The sequence below is a fragment of the Melanaphis sacchari genome, unplaced genomic scaffold (genome assembly GCF_002803265.2).
Source record: "Melanaphis sacchari strain LSU unplaced genomic scaffold, SCAv2.0 Contig1968_pilon_pilon, whole genome shotgun sequence".
Classification (NCBI taxonomy): domain Eukaryota; kingdom Metazoa; phylum Arthropoda; class Insecta; order Hemiptera; family Aphididae; genus Melanaphis; species Melanaphis sacchari.
This window is the reverse complement of record NW_020270957.1, coordinates 1136-24062: the sequence shown is the minus strand read 5'-3', so window position 1 is coordinate 24062 and position 22927 is coordinate 1136. Positions and strand designations below refer to the sequence as shown.

The following is a 22927-nucleotide window of genomic DNA, read 5'->3' as shown; positions in this document are numbered from 1 at the left end:
TTAAGTATTTTTTCGTGTATTTGAGTAATAATTAAAATATTTTATGGAAAAAGCATTTCCATAATATTTTAAATACTTGAAAAAATGTATTATTTACTACACTGCATTTCTGGAGTGGTCTTGTATTAGGACTTAAACGTATTTAATCAAGCGATAATTCCTCTCTCTCACTTAAAATAATTGTTAAGCAGTTAAAATTTTTAAAAATTTTAGTTGTTAAAATATTTAATTTGATATTTGAACAAGTAGTTTTAGAGTTATATAATTTTATGTCTTTATGTACTAAGCACATACTATAATTGGAAGTTAATTATAAGCTAAGTTGAATTTTTATAATCTGTAAAAACTATCAAAGTATACATAATTATGTACTAGACTAAATATTACGTAAATTTTTCATTTTATAGAAAACTAATATTATGTATTGTTATACATACTTATTATTTATTAGTTATTAATAATAACTTATTATTAAAGAACATATTATACTCGTAAGTACAATTTAAGAACTCAGAAATTCCGATCTAAATAAAACAACATTTGCTTCAAAATGAAAAGTAAAATTATTGGATTCCATAATAAAAATAATTTTGTACCACTATGCACCACAGAATTAATTATATTCCTTATAAGTTATAAGTATAAAATTAATAATACCATAATATCGGGGTTTGAATAGATACATTGTTAAAGGATAAAAACACAGTGATCATGATTAGTGAATCACTCTGTATGATTTTATATTGATAGCTGGTAATAATTATGGTGATGACGTTCGAAAAATACGACAACATTTTTATTTTATAAAGTTATTTATGTTGGAAATAAAAAAAAAACAGTATAAAAAGTAAACATACTAACTGTAAGTCTGTAAGTGTACCTATGTTGTTGACTGTGTTAGTTTTATTTTTTTTATTATCATTAATGTTTTTTTACGATTTCAAGTCTATTAGCTACAATACTATACATGTGTGTGTGTGTGCGCGCGTCTATAGACACTCCGAACAAAACACGAATACGTAACAAATACCGTTTAGGTTGGACATTTTGAATTTCTCATCATAATAATATAATATTTGGCCTCTAGTGGCCTCCGTGTACGAGGCGGTTGAGAATTTCAATCATAATCATGGGCCTCTGACAGTTGGATACTTACTGATGATTTAAAGTGATCATCTACCAACAACAACAGCAGCCCATTTCTAATGTTGAATACAAATTTCAAAATCATATTACCATTTTGATATCTCTGAAAAAACATTACAGAATACCATAACCAGTATATTTAAGTGTGTAATAAATAATGAAATAGCATATAATAAATAATAGTAAAATAAAATCATGGATTTAAACATTTAAATATTTGGAATAAAGTAAGTCAAGTTAAGAGGTGTTGCAATGTTATCACTTATCAATAGAATACATTTTTTTTTAAATAGGTAGATAAGTGAGTACCGCTGTGTTATACGCAATACGTCTAGTGGATAGATCACTGTTACAAGTGTATTAAATTTGAATTCAATAATATTTCATTTTAAAACAAAACGATTTTGAGTAAATAATGTCTATCACCCTATGTCACTAAATGATATGTTTTTTGATATAGCTATTAAATTAATTTATTTTACTTTAAGTATTACATTAGATTTATTTTATTTTTTTTCGAAAACATTGCATTTATTTATTATTAGTACTTACCTAATTATCATAACAATATAAATATATATAGGTATACCATATTATATTATTATTATTAACTTTTAGTTAAACTCTATAACTCTCTTAAATCAATTTTTATTCTCTCGTCAAGCCTATTGTTGAATATAGCTCGGTTGTTTGAGATCCACAGACTACAAACACTTGCAAACTACTCAAGCGTGTCCAGCACAGATTTCTAAGATTTATAAAATATACTTTTAATATATTTAATTGCGGGTATCACGTCAATACCGCGAATCCAAAAAAGCGAATATCAAAATAGCGATGGCAAAATAGCTAAGTATAAAATAGCTAAAAGCCATAATAGCGAATGTTCGAAACAGCCAAAGTATATTATTTTTAATTTATTTTCCTGATTAGTAATAGTTATAAAGATACAGATAATCACAATCAGTTTTATAGCTGGGTTATCCAATAGGTATATATTACGACAAGATATGGCGAGATTATGACGAGATATAATAATAAAATAGGTGGATTAGATATGAGCACAATATTCGACAGCGACAGTGTATGTTAAACCGCACAGTATTATAGTTATATAACTCGTGTATCATACAGTTTCACAGTTATGTCGTTTAAAAATATCGAATATTTAATATCACAAAAAAATAAACCACTCGTAAAATACGATGGGTTTTTGTATCGGAAAGATTGCGAAAACGGCGAAGTTTCATACTGGAGATGTGCGGAAGTTGAAAAATGTCGTGGTCGAATTAATATTAAAAATGATTTGGTTATTAAAGATTCTTCATTCAAACATGTACATGTCCCCAATCCAGCTAAAATCGAAGTCAAACAACTAACTGAAGAAATGAAAAAAAGTGCTTTAACTACTCAACATAATCCAAGTAAAATTATTAGTGATATTGTAAAAACGGCATCATCCAATGTAATTCAAGGGAGTCTCACAAGTGTACCAAATCTTAAAAGAATTATTCAGCGAACTAGGCAATGTAATCAACATTCTCCACCTAATCCACTAACCTTGAAAGATTTAGGAGAAATTCCAGACATTTATAAACAAACAAACAATGGAAGTAAGTTTTTGTTATTTGATAATTATGAAATTAATGGTCCTACAAAAAATAGAATTTTAATATTTTGTACACGTGAGGGATTAGAGTTAATGTCTGAATCTGAACATTGGTTCGCCGACGGTACATTTAAGAGCGCTCCTTCTATATTCACACAAATATACACTATTCACGTATTGATATATAATACTGTAATACCAGTAGTTTTTGCATTATTACCTGATAAAAGTACTTCAACATATTCTTATTTAATCAAAACACTAAAATCGCATATACCATTAAATCCTAAAACTATTATGACTGACTTCGAACAAAGTGCGATATTGGCATTTAAGGAAATTTTTCCCAATATAATTTCTCGTGGCTGTCACTTTCACTTAAGTCAATGTGTATGGCGAAAAATACAATCGATACCCACGATTCACGAAAAATATATAACTGATGCAGAATTTTGTATTCAAATACGATTGTTACCAGCACTTGCTTATGTACCAGTATCTGACGTAATAGCAAGTTTCGAGCACTTATGTGAAAGTGATTATTACATAGAACACGAAGAACTTTTTCGACCACTACTGGACTACTTTGAAGATACTTGGCTTGGAAAGACGGTGCGTAAACGACGTCGAGGTCCAACATTTCCTCTAGAAATGTGGAATTGTTATGACGCGATAGATTTACCAAAGACTAATAATTCAGTCGAAGGTAACTAATTTTTATAAATAAATATATCTAAAATATATTAAGTATATTTTATAGATTTTTTACATATTTTATAGGTTGGAATCGTGGTTTTAATCATTTACTTGGATCGTGTCACCCAACACTTTGGAAACTTATAGAAGGGTTCAAACAAGAACAGACTAACACAGAAATGAAAATAGAGCAATACATAAGAGGACAAAATCCAATAAAAAAAAAGAAAAAATATCAAGATACTGCATTAAGAATTTTAGAAATTCAAAAACAATATACAGAAAGAAATATCTTAAATTATTTGAAAGGCATAGCCTATAATTTATCACTACAAGTATAAATTATAAATATTATATAATATCTTTTATCTTTTAATTTTTATATTTAATTTTTTAATATTTAATTTGATTTACGACTAAACTCTGATGTATTTCTAAACACGTACAATAATGATCATTTTAAAATAATATACTTTAGCTGTTTTGAACATTCGTTATTATGCCTTTTAGCTATTTTATACTTAGCTATTTTGCCGTCGCTATTTTGATATTCGCTTTTTTGGATTCGCGGTATTGACGGTGACTCTTAATTGCGTACCTCTTGCATTTTAACTGTATATACTTCCGTTCTCTATTTTCTAAATCTCTCCTCCTTAACCGATCATCGTAATCAACGAAATATACTTTTTCTTCAAAAACTCCTCTCTGACTCTATTGACTACCCTTTCCTACTTGAACTTATAAATAAAAAAGTACCAATCTAAAACACCTATAATAATTTTGTTTTGTTGTTTCTCACTACTCAATCAATTAGATACTCGAGAAACTAGCCTCTCTACAGGATGATGAGAATCGTTAATCTGTCATTCCTCTTTTAGATAAATTCGTTTAGCTAATGAAAATATATATTTCACTTAATTTTTAGTATGTTTTCATACTACACCTCTGTATATGGACTTTTGTCCGTAATTAATAAAAAAATAAATCAAATTAAATGATACCTTACTCTAAATACCGTAAAACAGTGTAAATAGAATAAAATGAATATGAACTTAATATAATGTCTCAATATTAAACGCCGTAACCTAGCTCTCAAGCTAACCTTGGACTTATATGTAATCTATATCTCTATTTAAAATGTTAACAAAATGTTCAATTTTATCCTTTAGGCAAGTTTACAATAACTTTTTACCTTTTTGATATATATAGGTACATATACGATATAAACAATAGATATGTAATTCAAAATACAAATGCGCTTTTCTAATTTCTAGATATGAACCATGTATTTAAATTCTAAATTAATGTTATATTCATACTGCAAGCCACAACACAATGAGTGGTACGCACCATAAGCAATTGGGTTTAGAAGAAAAAAATGTCTATCGTCTTGAAAAGGTTTTGATACATTCTTAAGGAAATAATTCAAGAATAAGAGTAAAAATAATAAAATTTAAAAAAATATATTTAATAAATAAACATCTCAAGTTAAGACCCCTCATTACAAGGATAATTGGGTTCTGGTTGCATTAGTTGTGCCACTAGGAATATAGGATTAAATTAGTAATTTAAATTTCGGTAAAAAATTAAAAGTAAAAAAAAAAATAGTATTATCATCATCATTATTTATTTAGTAATAAATAGGTACGCGACAAAATAAAATAAAAATTATAGTCTTTATCTGGCCTATATATATATATATATATATAATGAAACAAATTCGAAACTTTCTACTCTGAAATGTAGGTACTTAATATATTTCTTGTAATTTTCTTAAAACCATACAAACATTTCTGCAATAACCATTAATAACTATTGTTTTTTAAGGTGTTAGTGAAAAAAATTAAAAGCACCAAAACTTACAGATATAAATCATGTTCATTTTACATTATAACATTTGTAACCGTGTTTTAAATTTGTCATTCATTAGCATGTTTATTAATATCGGACGACGCAATTTGTTCGTTATTTTCAAACAACGACTCGTTAATGTTTTAAGTATTTATGCAACCGGATAAAATGTCAAGACAACAGAAATCAGTGACAGCATAAAAAAAAACCATTTCACTGATTACTGCCGTCAACTCCATAGACCACCTAATTGGACTAAATCAGAATATGTAATTTTATGTCTGTTGTTTATGACAACCGCAACTCTTCAAACAAGAATAATTAAATAACTTTCCAATAATTACTTCCACCACCATCTCGTCGAAATTGTACGATTTTCTTTTTAAATATAATGAGAAAAACATAAGGTACTTTATAAACCGCATAAAAAAAAAAACAAAACTATTTACTGATAAAGAATGTTATTCTTAAAATACGTTTTGTCACCTCATCATTGGAAACTAAGAACCGAATAACCAATTACAAGTTTAAATGGATTTTATTATTTTCATGAAACATGTTTCACAACAAACATTCTCTCCAACCCACACTAGCATATACTAGTAAGACTACTAAAACTATACTAATAAGAATATCTCTTTAAGATAAAATAATATAAATAACTAATCAGCTAATTGATTAAAATCAATTTAATAATTACATACTACACAATAAAAATTTGTAACCTTTTACGTATATAAGTGCAGTTTTTATCATAACCACAACACACGGATAATTAGGTACTTTTAAGTTAGTAACTACCACTAGTACTCGTATAGTACAATGTTCCCAATTTTATAACGAGATAATTTATTACATATGTACAACTCAAAAAGATGAAGGTAAATATTTTTTATATTAATCCAATTCGTACATTTGCTTCTATATATTATTGTATAATAAAATATAACTTTTCAAAATATAATAATTATAAAATTGATTAAATTTCTTCATTTGTTGCCTTAATAGGTATTTAACATGTAATCCAACAGCACCACAGCCTAAAGGTAAATTATTATTATTTTAATGCTCGATAAATGCCTTGTTCACCAAAATCACATGAGAAAATGTTACAATGTCAAATAAAACTAAAATATTTCAGTTAACTTTTATTATGAAGAATATAATATATTTATATTTTTTTATAACTAAATGAAATGAAACAAAAATAAGCGTATAAAAATAGTAAAATATTTGAATAAAATAACCATGTAGATATAATAGAAATCGCCCATAGGTAAAATACAATAAATATCTCTTGCACATAAGATGAAAATATTGTAAGAAATCGATTAAATCTAAAATTATACAACAGTATTTGTAAAAACACATATTTACAAGAACAATAACTAGTACAATTTTCTCTTAGTAGTGAATATAACACACAAAGTGTACATAGTATAATAAGAAAATTATTGATAATAATGTTTTAACAAGGAGATGATGTCATACTTGGAATACACAAAAAAAAGACATTACATTGACTAAAAGTATGTTTTAAATAAGTACTAAATTAATGTCTAACTCAGCAACATATAAGATTTTAAAGCATAATTTTCAATCTCTTCTTTGATATTTTTACTACTTTTGTTAAGTTATCTAGCATCATTTTATAAAAACAAATGAAAAAAAAAATTAATGAGCGATTTCTTATGTATGATTAAATGTGATGGTAATTATCCCCATATTGACTAAGATAAATAAACTGTTGAAATCATACAATATAATCACACTTAAAATGATCCTTGCATATTTCAAAACCACAAAAAAAAACAATAAAATTATACAAAACAATTATTGGAATGTAGACATAAACATGTTATTTTCTTTCGTGATTTTAATCATTCTTCTTATTTTCAGATTCTTTGTAAGGTGGCGGAAGTTCCTGAAACATAAAAAAATATGATTTACTTCAACTCAAACCAAAAACCAGAACATATTTAGTAACACAAAATTATAACTGATTAATTTACTTTTAATTAGTGGCCTGTCATGATGTTAGTTAAAATTGTAAACAGGACCATATTTAAAATATAATATATTAAATATATCAATTAACATCACATACTTCAATTGAGTGCTCAACTATAACCAACTATAAGTTATAATCAAGTTACAATATATTACATTTAACAAACATAATAAGTATGCATTATTTGTTAATTATAATTAATAATATTAAGTTTAAGTTACTTTTAATTTAAATAAAAAAATAATAAATATAAGTAGAACCATTTTTATTTCATGATAGTTAAAATAATTAATTTATAAGAGCTGATTTTAAGGCTGTAAAAATTTCATTTTATAATTATTAAACAATATTAATCATTTTAACTTATATTATGTTTTTCTTTAAATTCATTCAACATAATATTTTTAATTTTTATTGTTTTTTCAATAACAATAAATTTATGTAACATTAATTTATAACATATGATTGAGTTATAATTTAGTATTTATTATTTTAATAACAAAATTAAGATTAATTTTTTTTTAATGTATTATTCTGCTTAAATCAATAAGCGTAGATGTACATTAAATGTAAAATAAAAAATAAATTATCAACAAGTATAATGTTAAAAATTTAAATGTTGAAAAAAATATATGAATAAACAATATCTCCCTCATGACACCAACAATATATAAAAAATAAATTACATAAGAATAAACAAAAAATAGGGATCCCCAATTTAATTTAAATATTAGCTTGAGGTAATCTAAATGTTTATCAAAAACCACAATATATAGTATATATTATACACAATGATTTATGGTAAAAATATTTTATAAAGCAATAATTTTATTTAACTCACAAATTAGTTTCAGCCCTAAGTTGAGAGAAACATTTAGATATAGAAAATAATAATGATATATTGATAAAACACAGTCAACGTATTTATGTTCCTTTAAGTTGCTAATCTCAAGATTAAATTCTTGATACACAAGCTAATTTGTTTTATCATTAAAAAAATTAAATATTTTTATAAGTTTATAACAATGTTGATTCATATTTTTTAAATAAATAAAGCAAATAAAAACTTACATAGTATGATGGTGGTGGAACATAAGCCATTTGTGGTCGGTTGGGATCAAAGTATGCACTTTGTGCTGCTTCTGCTGCTTTTGCATCTGTAAATATTATGTATCTGTTACTTTAAGATTTATACATTTTTTAAAATACAATTATTTTAATTATTAATTATAATATTACCATTTTATAGCCAGATTTTTTTTGGAATTTTAAATTTAAATTAAAACATACATATTAATTACAGTAACTACAATGTTCAACAGTCTGAAGTACTACAATAAATTTGAATAGCTCTATAGTATTAAATAGATAATAAAAAAATTTAAACATATCATTACTTTTTTTTTTTTATTACATAAATATCAAGTATAATATGCTCTTTTTAAGTCAAATGTTGATTAATTTAACTTTTTCTTCACTAACTTGTTCAATTATTTTTGGTATTATCTATGAAAAAATTAAATACTACTGGTAAATAATCAAACTTTAAAAACAATTGATTAATGTAATCCTGCAAATTGTAAGTAGAATCACATTAAATTTTACATTGAAATATTGTGATGATGATAATGACTAATGAGGTAATTAACAAACTAACTTATATAACAACTATTAAATAGTGATACAAGTCATTTATGCATAGTATAATAGTATATATTATGATCTTGAAAGTTTTATACTAATATTTTATATGCACACTTCTTTTCATCAAAAAGTATAAAAAGTTAAAGAAAATTTTTGGTAACCGATATACAAATATAATAAATAAAAACCAAAAACTATTAATACCTTGTCCATTAAAAAGTTGTGGAGGAGGAGCTGTTTGTGCAGGTGGAGCGCTTGCATAACCTGGATTGCCAGTGAAACCAATAATGCCTGGATATGGTGGAGGCATATCGGTTATATACACAGATTGAGCTAAAAAAATAAATAAATAATGAACTATCTTCTTTAATGATAAATAATATTTGTCATATAAAAAATATACAGGTAAACAAAAGATTTGTGTTATAAATAAATATTACTAAAAATCATTGAGCAAAATATATATTTACGAGGTGGTGCATCTGGAAAAGCTGCAGTTGAAGGCATCCATCCATAGTAGCCAGGAGGAGGTACACCATATGGAACATCAGCCATATAGTATGGACCTTCAGGTGGTGCATAGGGTGGTGGATTATCCATTTGAGGATAGTTACTATTAGCTAAAAAAAAATGAATTGATTTGTATTGAATATAGATCTGAGTACAATTATTATATTAAATAAAAAAAAAAAACATACCCATTGATGCAGCTCTTAACATAGCTCTTCCAAAATCAATAGCACCTCCTTTCTTAAATATCAATTTGAATTTTGCTTCACCAACCCAATTTCCATTAGGTTGAGCACGTACTTTACCTTTTATATAATTTGAACCAAATACTGGTTGTTCTAATTCCACCTTATTTTTATAATAATCACAAAATTATATAATGTAAAAACATTTATAAGGTATTTAAATTTTAAAAAAAACACTTACGTCTTTAAGAGTAACAAAAGGCATACTAAATGATAAAAGCTCATCTTTGTCAGATTTGTTGATGAAAATCAAACGATGAGTAGTTAAAAACAGTTTTCCCACTTTTGAACCATGAAATGCTCTACCATCCTGACCGTGAAAGTCAATCGTAACAGCATCAGTAAACAAAATAATGCTAAAAATAAACAAAATTATAGATAAGTACATTTATTTTACTTGTCAAAAATACCTAAGTAAATAAAAAAAATTTAAACAACTATTGAGATTATTATTATAAATTCTATATCCTACCTATACATTAATAATCTAAAAAAGCATTTTCATTTTAAATACAGAACACTTACTAGAGGGTAAACCACTAGTAGATAACTATTTAATACAGCAGTTTTTCGGTTTCCGAGGATTTTCAGACTTCTAAAGATATATATTGATTAACACTAGCAGAATAGTCTTACTGAATAATAAGCATAACTTTGATTTAAAAAAACTTTTAATTTAATAATTCAATTTTTATTTGAGTTAGTTAAGTTTCAAATGTTTAACAGATAAGTGGATTGAAAAAAAAAATGAATTTAAAAACTATCTGAAACATGACTTATAATCACAGATAAAATAAAATTCAAAAAGTTTTGCAATTTTATTTTTTTTATTGTGAGTAAAATGCAATTACAATAATTTACTAAGGGATAAATCAAACATAAATAAGTATAACTAATAAAAATTCCCATAAATACAGCATTTATTATAAAAATAAATGCATAATGTTTTTATTGGATAAACAAATTATACCTATTACTATAAATTTTAAACTTAATTACAACAATTAAGTATAAAAAACATGATTATCCATTTCAATAACTTGATGATAAAAGTAAAATGAGAAAATACACTAGAAAATAATTGTTATTCAATTTCATTAGGTACATAATCCTATAAAATGATTGCCGCCCATAGAATATTCTAGAACATTCTAGACTATTGCAAACAATGGTGAAATATATACAACTACCTATATAGTTATAAAAATCAATTTTGGTTTCTATCCAAGTGCCCTGAGAGTGAGAAAATATAAAAAACAAATAATTCATTAGTTTGTTGTCTAATATTAAAATATCAACACAATTATTTTTTTTTTTTTATAATTACCTTTAATATAGTAAGTAAATACAGAGACAAATATCTGAGACTAAAGATACACAATCAATAAAATATATAAAACACATATGTAATATTATAATATAATACAATAGTGGAGATCCTCTCGTAAAATCGACATCATAACCATTACTCTAACATTTTGGATGGAGTCCAAATTAAAAATCTATTCTAAATGTTCTAATAGAGGACTACTGATAAATAATAGGTACTATATACTAAAACCCACGTCATATAGAAATACGAATGGCGTTCACAACCGAATTTCATTCGAGAATAAACCCCTAGTAAGATAAGGAAATATTAATTATAAATAAGTTCGTCCGAAAGACGAAAAAATAAGATAGAAAACTGGAACGCGGACTGTAATGCAATTAGCTGCATCTGCAACGATTTCTGCACCTAGTGCATCGGTACTTGGTACTTAGTAGTACCAATGATTATAGAATATATTCTATAATCAATGGTAGTACTATCTATATAATAATAATAATCTGTAGGTGGTATTAAACGGATGTCACGGGGTACACATAATTATTAATATGACTCACCATTCACCAGCATGTATTAGGCAACCACCGCCTTGAACGTGAGCAGTGTTCAACGACATGATCGTCGTCGGTAGTCTTGTCCAGCCAGAAATCCAGATGGGATAGGAAGAAAAATTCAATACGACAACGGATGTATATGAAACCGTGTCAGTGGAGGCGTAGAGAAAATGCTCGGCCGATTACGTCACACGGAGCAAGCTAATACGCAAACGCAAAACGACAACGACACGATTTGGTATCACACTGACGAAGTGACAAGCAATAATTAATAATAAAAACCACACGCGCTAGGTTATTACTACTAATCACGACGTAATATTATCTCACGTTGGCAAGTGCCTGAGCGTGCGCGCGCGACAGTGTACGTGTGAGAGCCCGAATGTTTTCTTATAATCGCGAATTTTCTTTAAAAATCTTACCACTTAACACACCCGACGTGATAACGGCGTTAATATGAATAACGCGATAAGTAAGCTTGTTTTTGAACGTCGAGAAGAATGCTACCGACGACGGCGATGTACAACAATGTCAAACAATTTTCACTTAAAAAGTATAAAATATAGAAGAAACTCTCACGTTTAAGACGGAGGAAGATGATCTGTCGGTATTTCGGTAAAGATACGATTCTTGGATGAGCCGCGGGACGGGGTTGTTCGACAGGCAATAATAACTACAGAATACAGATACGAATGACGCACGGCACCAATACAACAAATTACGACTGCACTTGCGTCTGCAGTAAACAGCTGCTGTCGTGATTAGAGAGCAGAGATTAGACATTCTTGGCGAATATTCAAGGTTACGCTGTGCCACAGTGTCGCCAAGCTCGAAATTTCCGCTCGACATAACATGGCCGTATATTTTCAAAATTTCAAACCGCGTTCCTGCTTACAATAGAAATACTCAAATACCTAATACTTATCGAGTTAGTGAACAATACATTATTATGTCTATAGTGAAAAATTTGGTTGCATGAAAAAGTAAATTGAAAATTCATAGTCATCACTCATAATTCACAGTAAAAATAATCGAAGTACATGAGGATGTGATATTGCGTTGTAAATAAATTAATAGTAGATAATACAATTACGAAGAGTTATTAATTGTTTTATAGATAAAAATTAAAAATACTCACCTCTTTTGGCTTTTAAGGATAAATAGCCTAAGTATATCGAATATCGATGTTATATTGAGCTCAGGGCTTGCAAACGTTATAATAACGTTATGATTTTAAATTATAATATTACATTTAACAAAAAACGAATGAGATTTGTTACGTAATTATAACGGAAAACAATAAATATAAATAATTAAATAATACAAAACAAAACATAACGATTAACAAAATATATGATGTATCATGAAACAAAACATAATGCAAAACGTTAAATATATAGTAGGTATATCATTAAATGAAATAATTAATTTCCAATTATTTAATAGTTATAATTTATAAAACATATTACAAATTTTAATTCTGAATAACGATAAACTTAAAAATTTTTTAAACACTTAAATTATAAATAACGTAAAACAATTTTTTTTTTTCAAATGCAAGCCCTGATTGGGCTATACAAGTGTGCTACTTGTAAAGTCTCTAAATATAGGAAAACAAAAATAAATATAATAAAAATAATTTATAGAAAAATATATTTAAATTACATTAATATTAATATCTACTTAATTTAAATATTACAAATAAGTTATAACTATATATTTTTTACATATTAATATTATGCAATATTGTGCAACCAAACTCAAAAACATACGATTGAATTAAACACACAGTCAATAATCCTAAACATAATGTGAAATGTGTAGATACTGGGTAATGTGATTACATGGATTCGTATTTCAATTAAAAAAAATAAGTATAAGTGTATAACCAGAAAAAAAATAATTGAACAAATATTTAGTAACAAAAAAAAGGTAGATAAGAATATAAATAATACAGAGATGCACGTATCGTTTTATATCTACTATTAATAATACCAATTATAACTATCCTTAATATAGCTAATAAATAATAATGGTATGTCTGTAAATGTAATATTATTTAAAATATAAATTTCTTTAAAAATTAAATCCAAATAATAGCACATAATACTATATTATTTTATCTTACTATTGCTAAACAATTTTCAATTTTAATTTATTAATTGTTGGTTTTTATTTTTAAGTAAACACCATAGATTAACTAAAATAGTTTGATCGTACATTTGTATTTTTACTTGACTTTGACTTATTAGTAATTAGATGGATACCATTGCATTTTTCTTGTATTTCGTCTTTACAACAAGGTAGTTATTTTAAATGAAACCTATTGTTCTAAGCGTTCTTTTTAGTTTATAATTTTATATTATGTATTAATATACATTGTTTATGAATACCATTTTATATGTACTCTGTTATAATTGACTATTGAACAATTATAATCAGGGGTGTCAATGTATTTTGAAACACCTATGACAATTTTATTTTGAATCAATATACACCCACCCACCCTGCACTAACAAAAATATTCCTTTTCAAAAAAATATTTAAAACAGCGATTTCTTAACTGTGCATAATAAACATATTCGAGAAAGGGGCCTGACTACATATATAATATATATATTAATATACTATATACCACTTAAAGATTTAATATTTTAAATATTTAATGAAACCTAAACATATTACTTTTTTAAATCAAGGCTTACATGTTGCGTAAATGTTAATAACTTTTCATTCCCTATAGGCCATGAACCATAATCACCAAACATTGACGCCAAAGTTGATGATATAATTTAATCACTATATATTTTATAATAAAATATAAATATTAAATACAGTAGTGTACTAATGTGTACTGTGTAGTACGTATTAGACATTAGTATATAGCATAGCGTAATGACTAATGAATAACTGATGAGTTACCTAGTACTTAGCCAGTACCTGGATACATTTTACTTATAACTTAATGTAGTAAAACGCATAGACACTAGACAGTAACACTGAGGTCTTTATTTTCCTTCACATTATACCCACCCAGCGTCCCAGCATCCCACCCATTTATTCATATTTGCAGCTTATAATAAATGTCAGGCAATACCAACTTTCGGCGCTTCTAATTATAATTATAATATTTTGTAGATTGCATGTAAAATCTCAAAACCGCAATATAAATATTAGTGTATGTTTCTATACGGTTAAAATTTTTCATCTATTAACCTTGAAACATATTTACAAAGGTAAATACATAGGTATTTTACAATAAGCAATTTAAAATTATATACAACGACAGTACCTAACATTTATTTGGTACCACACTACAATGCCCTTAATTTTCGGCTGATTTTGTTAGGAAGTCCCTAGTTCCTACAGACTAACAAAACTTTTAGAACTCGTGCTATAACAAAATAAACATAACAAGTCCAAGCGGTTTTATTGCTGCAATCATGTGTGATTATAATTTATAACCAAGGTATACATCGCGTATAAGTGCATGCCCCGACTGAAGTAACTGCGTAGCAGCATCAACATCGATACGAATACACGATCCTGATTCCTGAGTCCTGACCTAACTGTTCATTTTCAGGTTACACGGGAATACGAGATAGCTACATATACGTACACATCACAACTACATCAATATCAATATCATGTATTATGTAAACGTCATTACATGTATGTATATTTTATACATTTACGACATAACTTGTCGCCCTGCAAACGGTTTTCATTGACGACCGTAACCCACTCATCGATCGCGTCTCTCCTTTTTAACACGCCCCCGACTCCGCAGCTGCCACACGCGGCTCATGTCGAGGAGGCAGATGCAAGTCACACGCGCGCATGACGCCTGCGCCGACACACATACTCAAGCCAGAGTCGTACTTACTCGAGTTTACTTACAAGTTTCACGTGCGCGTGTATGCGTGCAGCAATATAGTTGGATTATTAATACGCAAGTCTGAATGGTGTGCGAATATTATAGATATAACGGTGGCGCACCGTACATCACAGCTGAACAACAACAACAACAAAAATAATGCGCGCGCTGTTTCGAGTTTTTGATAATACATTATAATTTTAATAATAACTATATAGCAGTGTATGTGTACAATATTGTGTATCGATATAATATAATATAGCGTGCGAAATTTTGTACAACAGCAATCACACACATATACATATATAGGTAGGTTTAAAAGATATTCGGCGTAAATAGTACTTCACAGTGCGGTGATTTTCGTTACTGTAGTTCGTCGTGATGGATGAGAACCTGAGCAGGGGCTACGTAGCCCTGGGCAAACGCGGAAACATTTGTCCACTGGCTACGCCTCCAGTAGACAACATGGGCAAGACTTACATGGCTATGGTGCTGGCGGGCGCCGGTTTTCTGTTTCCATACAACAGGTAACCTTTCATAATATAGTATATATAATACGTATAAGGTATACTTATTTTATGTGTGTGTACATATTATGTACATAATACAGTTTGCAGAGGATGACATTTTTCCTAATTTTGAGGGGAAGGTAAAGAATAATTTAGAAAACTTACCTAGCTAATTAAAAAACAAATCATTTTATAAAAATTTAAGTAATAACCAATTATTATATTATAGTATTGTGATCCATAGTATGATATAGGTATAACTATTTATGTTTTATTTAGCATCCTATGCAAAGACGGATCCGGGGGAAGAAAGGGTCAAAGCTTTCTTCCAGAGTTTATGCCTCACATCACACATACATAATTTCCTGTTTTTTTAAATAAATATTTAATTTAATAATTTGACTATATAGCCATCTAGATAATTAAATACATTTAAAAAATATGCAGATTACCTGCATGTGAGTATAGCTAATAATTGAACAATCAAGAAAAGTTTTCTATTTTTAAACGAATAAAAACTCTACTTCGTTCCAGAATGAAAAAAGATCAACTAACTTCGTCGTGTAATATGTTTAATGAGTATTGATGGAGTAAAACAAATTTACCTATTAATAAATTTAAAATTAAAACATTTTTTGTGGTAACTCGCATGTTTTTTTTTTTTTTTTGATATTTAATTTTTTAAACGAACTACAGTAATTATTAAATATGTGAAATACCTACTAAAATATTACAATTTAAAAATACTAATAACTCATTTAAAAACTAAAATATCGTAAAAAACTGAAATGACAAAATCACAAATATTTTATTCTTACCTTTAAATTTTATTACATAAAAAATTAACAAATTTTATATCTACATTATACATTTTGAGACAACACATGAGTATATAGTGTCATATTATTATATTAATTCCTAACATTATTTCGCATATACCTAATATATATTTATATCATTAACAGTGTTTTTATAATAATGTAAACCATATAATATGTCAAACATAAAACTTTTACAAATTTGATTCACAAACGTTTTTTCAAATGAATAAAGTTGTATATATATATGAATTACAAAGTCAACTTAACCTTATTATTTTATTTTTTTTTTTTTAACTTGTAGTTTTGTCATGGCTGTGGATTATTTTCAAACCAAATATCCTGTTTCGATGGTAGTTTTTGACATGACGATCGTGTACATTATGGTAGCGTTTGTCGCTGTCCTCACCAACAATTTACTAGTCGAAACACTATCTTTCACGTGTCGCATCAATATCGGTACACATAACACCAAGAGACTATTTCCGTACACCATATCTGATTTCAATAGTACATTTGTGTTTGGATATTTATATTTTATAATATTTGTACAGGTTATGGACTGACAATTTCGATGCTATTGTTTGTGGGTGCCGTGGAAATTTTATGGGATGAATTATTCACGCTGGATACGTCATATTGCCTCAACTTGGTAGCTATTGGACTCATTGCATGGGGTGCAACAAGTAAACGAATTTTCAAAAAAAAAATCGATTTAAACAAATTGTATACCTGTATGTACATATACATATTTTAATTTGACAGTCCAGCAATCCAGTTTTTATGGCTACACCAGTATACTACCTATAAAATATACACAGGCCGTCATGATCGGAGAAAGTTCGTATTATATAGTATATATACTACGGTAAAAATAAAAAAATATAGAAAATATTAAAAGAATACTAATAACATATCTAATAGCATTTGATGTTAGCATAATTATAATTTTATTATACTTCTAGATTATTTTTTATATAGTGACATAGTTCAAATATTTATTTGAGTAAAAATAATAGGTAATATTGGAGCCTTATATCCCGAATTCAAATTTTCGACTTCAATCCAAACTAGAAAATTAGTAACCAAATTTTAACCGCAAAATCAGAATTTGTAACCTAAAGATTTTTCCAGTCTTCGATCAAAAGTAATATGTTACTTAGATATATTACGCAATAAATTAGAAAACAAAAATTTTGAAAAAGATTTATTAGAGACTGATGATGTGGTAAATAATTTTGATTTATTGAGTTCATTTAAAGAATGAATTAAATCTATTTTTATTAAACGTAAGCCTCAAATTATTGGTATCCAAAGAAAACTTAACCATACACAGTAAATTTCTGAAATAATTTAGTGGTAAACTCTATGAAATTTTTCCCTTGCTGGTCCCCATTATGGTCGGAACATTTGGTTATGATTAAAAAAGCCACATCAAGCAGCAGAAATTAATGTAATTTTAACTTAAAACAAAGAATATTTAATAATAGCGCATAATGCCAATCAAAGTTGATAATTTTGTTGAAAAATTAGTTAATTATTATAGAGGTATCAACAAAATATGTTTTCAACAATAATTTATAATGAAACTTCAAATACAAACGATGTAATTGAAACCAATGTAGTTTCATGAGTTGGCGTAGATACATATTATAGTGAAGAAGAATTTGGACTGACTAAAAAGTTTTCTGTGTAATTATATAATTAAATTACACAAAAAAGAAACTGCAGTTAAAAGTCTAAATTTTGTAATCGAGATGCTCAACTGAGTGTTCTTTATAGGAAAACATTTATCTAGGGGTTAAATCTTATGTTACAAATTCTGATTTTACTGTCACAAATTATTACAAATTGGTTACTAATCAAAAAAAAAAAAATTACAACATTTCACTTTTGAGGTGCCAGATTGACTAGTCGATAATAATGATTAATGATTACTATAATGATTAATTTCAAGGTGCTGCTGGACTTTGGGTGTCCATTAATAGAATATTCACGAAAATGTTAACAAAAGACTTACGGATAAGCACGTTCAGTTTCTTCGTGATAAGCCATCTGGTAGTTATGACGTCGTGCGTGCTATTCCAAATCGTACAATCATCTGATTTCGTCAAATTTTACATTGCCCGAAGTGAAGACTCGAAGAAAAAGATTTCATTGGAACCAACAGAAGAATATGTAAGATAATAATGAGTTTATGTTACATACATGCATCAATCTAAAATAAAATACAATTAGTTATTATTTCAATAGTATATATTATGCATTTACGCATATCATAGAAGTTATTAGGTTATAAAACTGGATTTAGTGACTGTTGTAATTTTAAGTTCAATTTAGAAAATGGTTATAATGAGTCCAATATACTATAAATAATAATCAAAAAACAAAAATTTATAAAAATTACTAATTTAAATATATGTCAATATATCATTAATTATTACTTGAGAATATTTTACTTATGATTCTTAAATATCCATTTATAATTATTGTGTTTAAACTTCAAGTATAAATAATAATGAAAAATGTCTTATCTTAAATTGTGATGGATAATTGAAGCAGTTGAAGGCTCATCAAATTAAAGAGAGATACAATATCATAACTTTATGTTCCTACTTCTTAAAAAGGGGCGCTTTAAAAGGGAGTGAAGGTGACAGACCTTAGACCATACCTAATAGATAATTTTTTTAAATTCTTAGTTTTTATAGTTTATTTTTTTTATAATTGTATATGTAAAATACATAGGTACATTTTGATAATCCAATTTGAATATTTTATTGTTGTATATGTATAGATTGATTCCGAACAATCTCAACCAGAACCATTTGCTGAAACTAGTTTAAGTACGGGAAAAATATTTAAAGACGAAAATGCATTTAGCTTTGCAAATCCAATGTATGATCCAAACGCAAATAGTGTACCAACGTATAAAGTTGAAGACGTCATGGTACACGTGGAAACAGGAAGTTCTTTTAAGCTACGAAAATCTACCCTATCTGAATTTTGGAGTTCATTTAAGAGTAAGTAAAGATCAACAATGTAATGATCCAATGAACTTTATATTTTTTTTTGTTACATAATTGTGTATATTATCGGCTATAGAATGTTATGTAATAATTTTAAATTAACATAGAACTACATTCTTCAACATGAAATATTGATCTCTACAAAGAATTTTGAAAAATAAAAATAATTTTTATTACATATTATATTATATAAGTATACAATATACATATTATATATTATCAAATTTATAACTTCGATATTAATAATAGGTGGATATAAACTAAGAGAAGAAGTGTCGAAGATCATTTGGAAACAAATGTTGGCGATTTTTTTATGCTACTTTGTGACGTTGAGCATTTATCCGGGAGTACTTTCCGACCTAGTCAGCCCAAGATTCGGCACGTGGATGCCCGTACTCGTGATGACCGTATTTAACTTATTCGATCTTATGGGAAAGGTAAGTGGAACGTACAATAATTTTGTACATAAACTTTGTTGAAGTTATATACCTCGAAATAATGTAATATTAAAGTGTTCAAAAAACACATTCCTAAACTTAACCTTTAAACGGATCGTATCTGTTTTGACTGTCTAATTTATACTTATATAGCTATACTTAATTTAACAACGATATGATCAACTAGATATAACTTACAATAAATATAATAATAATAATAATAAAAAATCTTTTATACCTATACGTATATGTCCTTTACTCCTATATGTATCCTATAGTTATTGGGAGCGTATTCTTACGAACGTTGGGATGACAAAATATTGAAGAGCACCAAAAAGCGTCTGTTCATGATTCCCGCCATTCTACTAATCGTTATAGTTCAACATCCATTCCACACGAAAATCATCAGTGAATTCATGATTATTTTGCAAACGGCCGTGCTCGGCGTAACCAACGGCATCACCGGCAGCGTCCCAATGATTTTCGCACCGGCTAAAGTCGTTGAAGAACGACGAGAACTTGCAGGTAAATATAAAATAACATTGAGTTTCATAGATACCTACTTATAAAAAAATTATAAAGATATAGGCATCATTGGCGTAACCAAAAGGGAATCAGATAGTGTGGAAGGGTAACTCGAATTGAGTCCTACAAATACTTTTGGGTTATCAAAGTTGAGTCCGACCAATATTGTTACTTGTTAGGTTGTTCGAGTTGAGCCCTTTCAGCCTATTAGTTAATGATTAATTAGTTGCTAGTAAAAATTTAAACGATATTGATTTTAAAAAGTCAAATTAGCAAATTTGCCTATTTATATATTTATTTGTCTGGTCTCGTAAAAATTGTTCCTTTTCTAATGTTTTTTACACGATTTCGATGCTGTGCTTTGTAATTTTATGCATGTATCTACTATCTAACTATATCACAAGAGTAAAAATATTTAGATGTCCCAAGTAAAAAAATGCATTTCATTTTGCGTGAAAACTTTTACAACTGTTAGTGGTCCGATTAGATCTTGTTGAAAATTAACTCTGATGTTTGGAGGGAGGGGGGATTTACGTGACCAAGTACCAAAATAAGAAATGTATGAACAAATTATAAATAAGTATTTGTCACTATTGTGTTCCGGACGTTTCAAAAGGATATATAAACAAAAAACAACAGCGATGTATCATTATTAAGTAGGTATTCGGTCCGGTCGATTTATCGTTGTTTTCACGCGCAGGTAACATAATGACGATATCGTACATAGCCGGCACGACGGCGGGCAGCATTTTCGCTTACGTGCTGGACAGGATCATACACTACGAGATCGGTTTCTCGGTCAGCTGGGCCGGCGCCGATTATCACAAGACGATGATGTCCGCCGGGGCCGCGACAATGAATACTGTCGACCCGTTCAACTTCAGCCACGTCACGGCCGACCCGGTCAACCACACAGGGTCGTCGCCGCTGCAGATGACGATCACAGTCGGCTCGCTGCTGCTGTCTGCCGCGCGCGGCGTCAATTCCACGACGACCGCGTTCCCGGGATAACCACTTCGACGGGTGACGGACACCGCGTGTACATTTGACACTGTAATACACCTATCCATGACACTGCGATATTGTTATCGTTATTTCATTTTTATTTTTAAATTATTAATGTTTTATTGTATTGTATGACTACGTTTGACACGGCTGGCGGGCGGTCGAAAAGTCGAGAAAGTGGCGTATGGCGGTTTTATAATAAATATAGGTAATGATATATAATATATGAATATAAAGTGCTGTGATAATATTGACGTCATCGTTCAGACCCAAAATGGCAAAAACCTCGAATGTTATTATTAACAGTTAATTAATAGATTAAGGGTTATATTGAGCAGCTGAAAAGGTATCGATATATTTGATATATAATTGTTGTTTTAAAATTTTTACACATTTTAAGGATATTGTGTGTGCGCGACTTTAAAATGTATAGGTACATGGTTAACTTACTAGGTAGGTACTTAATACTTTTGCAATAATGATGCAATATATACCTAACTACATAGGTACCTACTAACAAACATAATACAATATAGGTACCTACTGTCGTCAGTACACGATTAAAACAATTTTACAAAAAACTCACTTTGTAATACCTTTTTTTCCACTTGGTCCCTTCCGATCAATTTATATAATTAAATAATGTTAATAAAGTCATAATTTATTAAGATTTGAGATATTATATTAATAATTACATGAGTGGTGTTTTTGAATTTGAACTATAAAATTATAATGTATATAATTTTATGCGCAACATTTATTACGTTTTGGGTTGCGTGACTTTTCGATCGACCTACAGGCTACAGTGTTATAATACTTAATCGTATAAAAAACAGAATACATTTATACATCTATAATTAATATTTAAGCCATTTAATTTATGTCTACCTACAACAATTCATTGAAATAGGTACCTAGATAATATAAGTAATATAAGCTATCTAATACAGTAATATCTACCTATATGCTCACTTCATATTTCTGACACATATAAGTTAGGTACCTATATTACCTATAAGGTACCTATACAAAAAGCTAAAAGGTAATAGTAACATGCTACGTAGTACGTATTATCTATTACATAATGTAATGCCTCATTCCCTTAATTTATATTTAGATAGATACTATATTGTT

General features: G+C 28.0%; 3 protein-coding genes across 5 annotated transcripts; 2 read left to right on the top strand and 1 right to left on the bottom strand.

Moving 5' to 3' along the window:
- The first annotated feature begins 1947 nt into the window (after positions 1-1947).
- LOC112592834 lies at positions 1948-3792 on the top strand. Its single transcript, XM_025336978.1, has 2 exons — positions 1948-3461; positions 3536-3792. Exons 1-2 carry the CDS (start codon positions 2291-2293, stop codon positions 3790-3792), a joined length of 1428 nt encoding a protein of 475 aa, XP_025192763.1. The 5' UTR covers positions 1948-2290.
- A 3380-nt stretch (positions 3793-7172) lies between these two features.
- Positions 7173-12323, bottom strand: LOC112592833 (WW domain-binding protein 2). Of its 2 annotated transcripts, none has more exons than XM_025336977.1 (7): positions 11600-12323; positions 9894-10068; positions 9656-9815; positions 9428-9577; positions 9162-9290; positions 8385-8458; positions 7173-7226 (listed from the first exon to the last, which is right to left on the bottom strand). In XM_025336977.1, the coding sequence occupies exons 1-7, from the start codon at positions 11656-11658 to the stop codon at positions 7179-7181; spliced, it is 795 nt and encodes a 264-aa protein (XP_025192762.1). In that variant the 5' UTR covers positions 11659-12323; the 3' UTR covers positions 7173-7178. The 2 variants fall into 2 exon arrangements, with proteins under 2 accessions (XP_025192762.1, XP_025192761.1); XM_025336976.1 differs by having other exon boundaries at positions 8385-8470; positions 11600-12322.
- A 2893-nt stretch (positions 12324-15216) lies between these two features.
- Positions 15217-22223, top strand: LOC112592832 (equilibrative nucleoside transporter 4). Of its 2 annotated transcripts, XM_025336974.1 has the most exons (10): positions 15217-15782; positions 15846-16000; positions 17105-17259; positions 17355-17486; positions 17566-17640; positions 18758-18978; positions 19595-19820; positions 20076-20263; positions 20542-20788; positions 21489-21799. In XM_025336974.1, exons 2-10 carry the CDS (start codon positions 15855-15857, stop codon positions 21797-21799), a joined length of 1701 nt encoding a protein of 566 aa, XP_025192759.1. In that variant the 5' UTR covers positions 15217-15782; positions 15846-15854. The 2 variants fall into 2 exon arrangements, with proteins under 2 accessions (XP_025192759.1, XP_025192760.1); XM_025336975.1 differs by lacking the exon at positions 15217-15782 and having other exon boundaries at positions 15855-16000; positions 21489-22223.
- Positions 22224-22927: the final 704 nt, after the last annotated feature.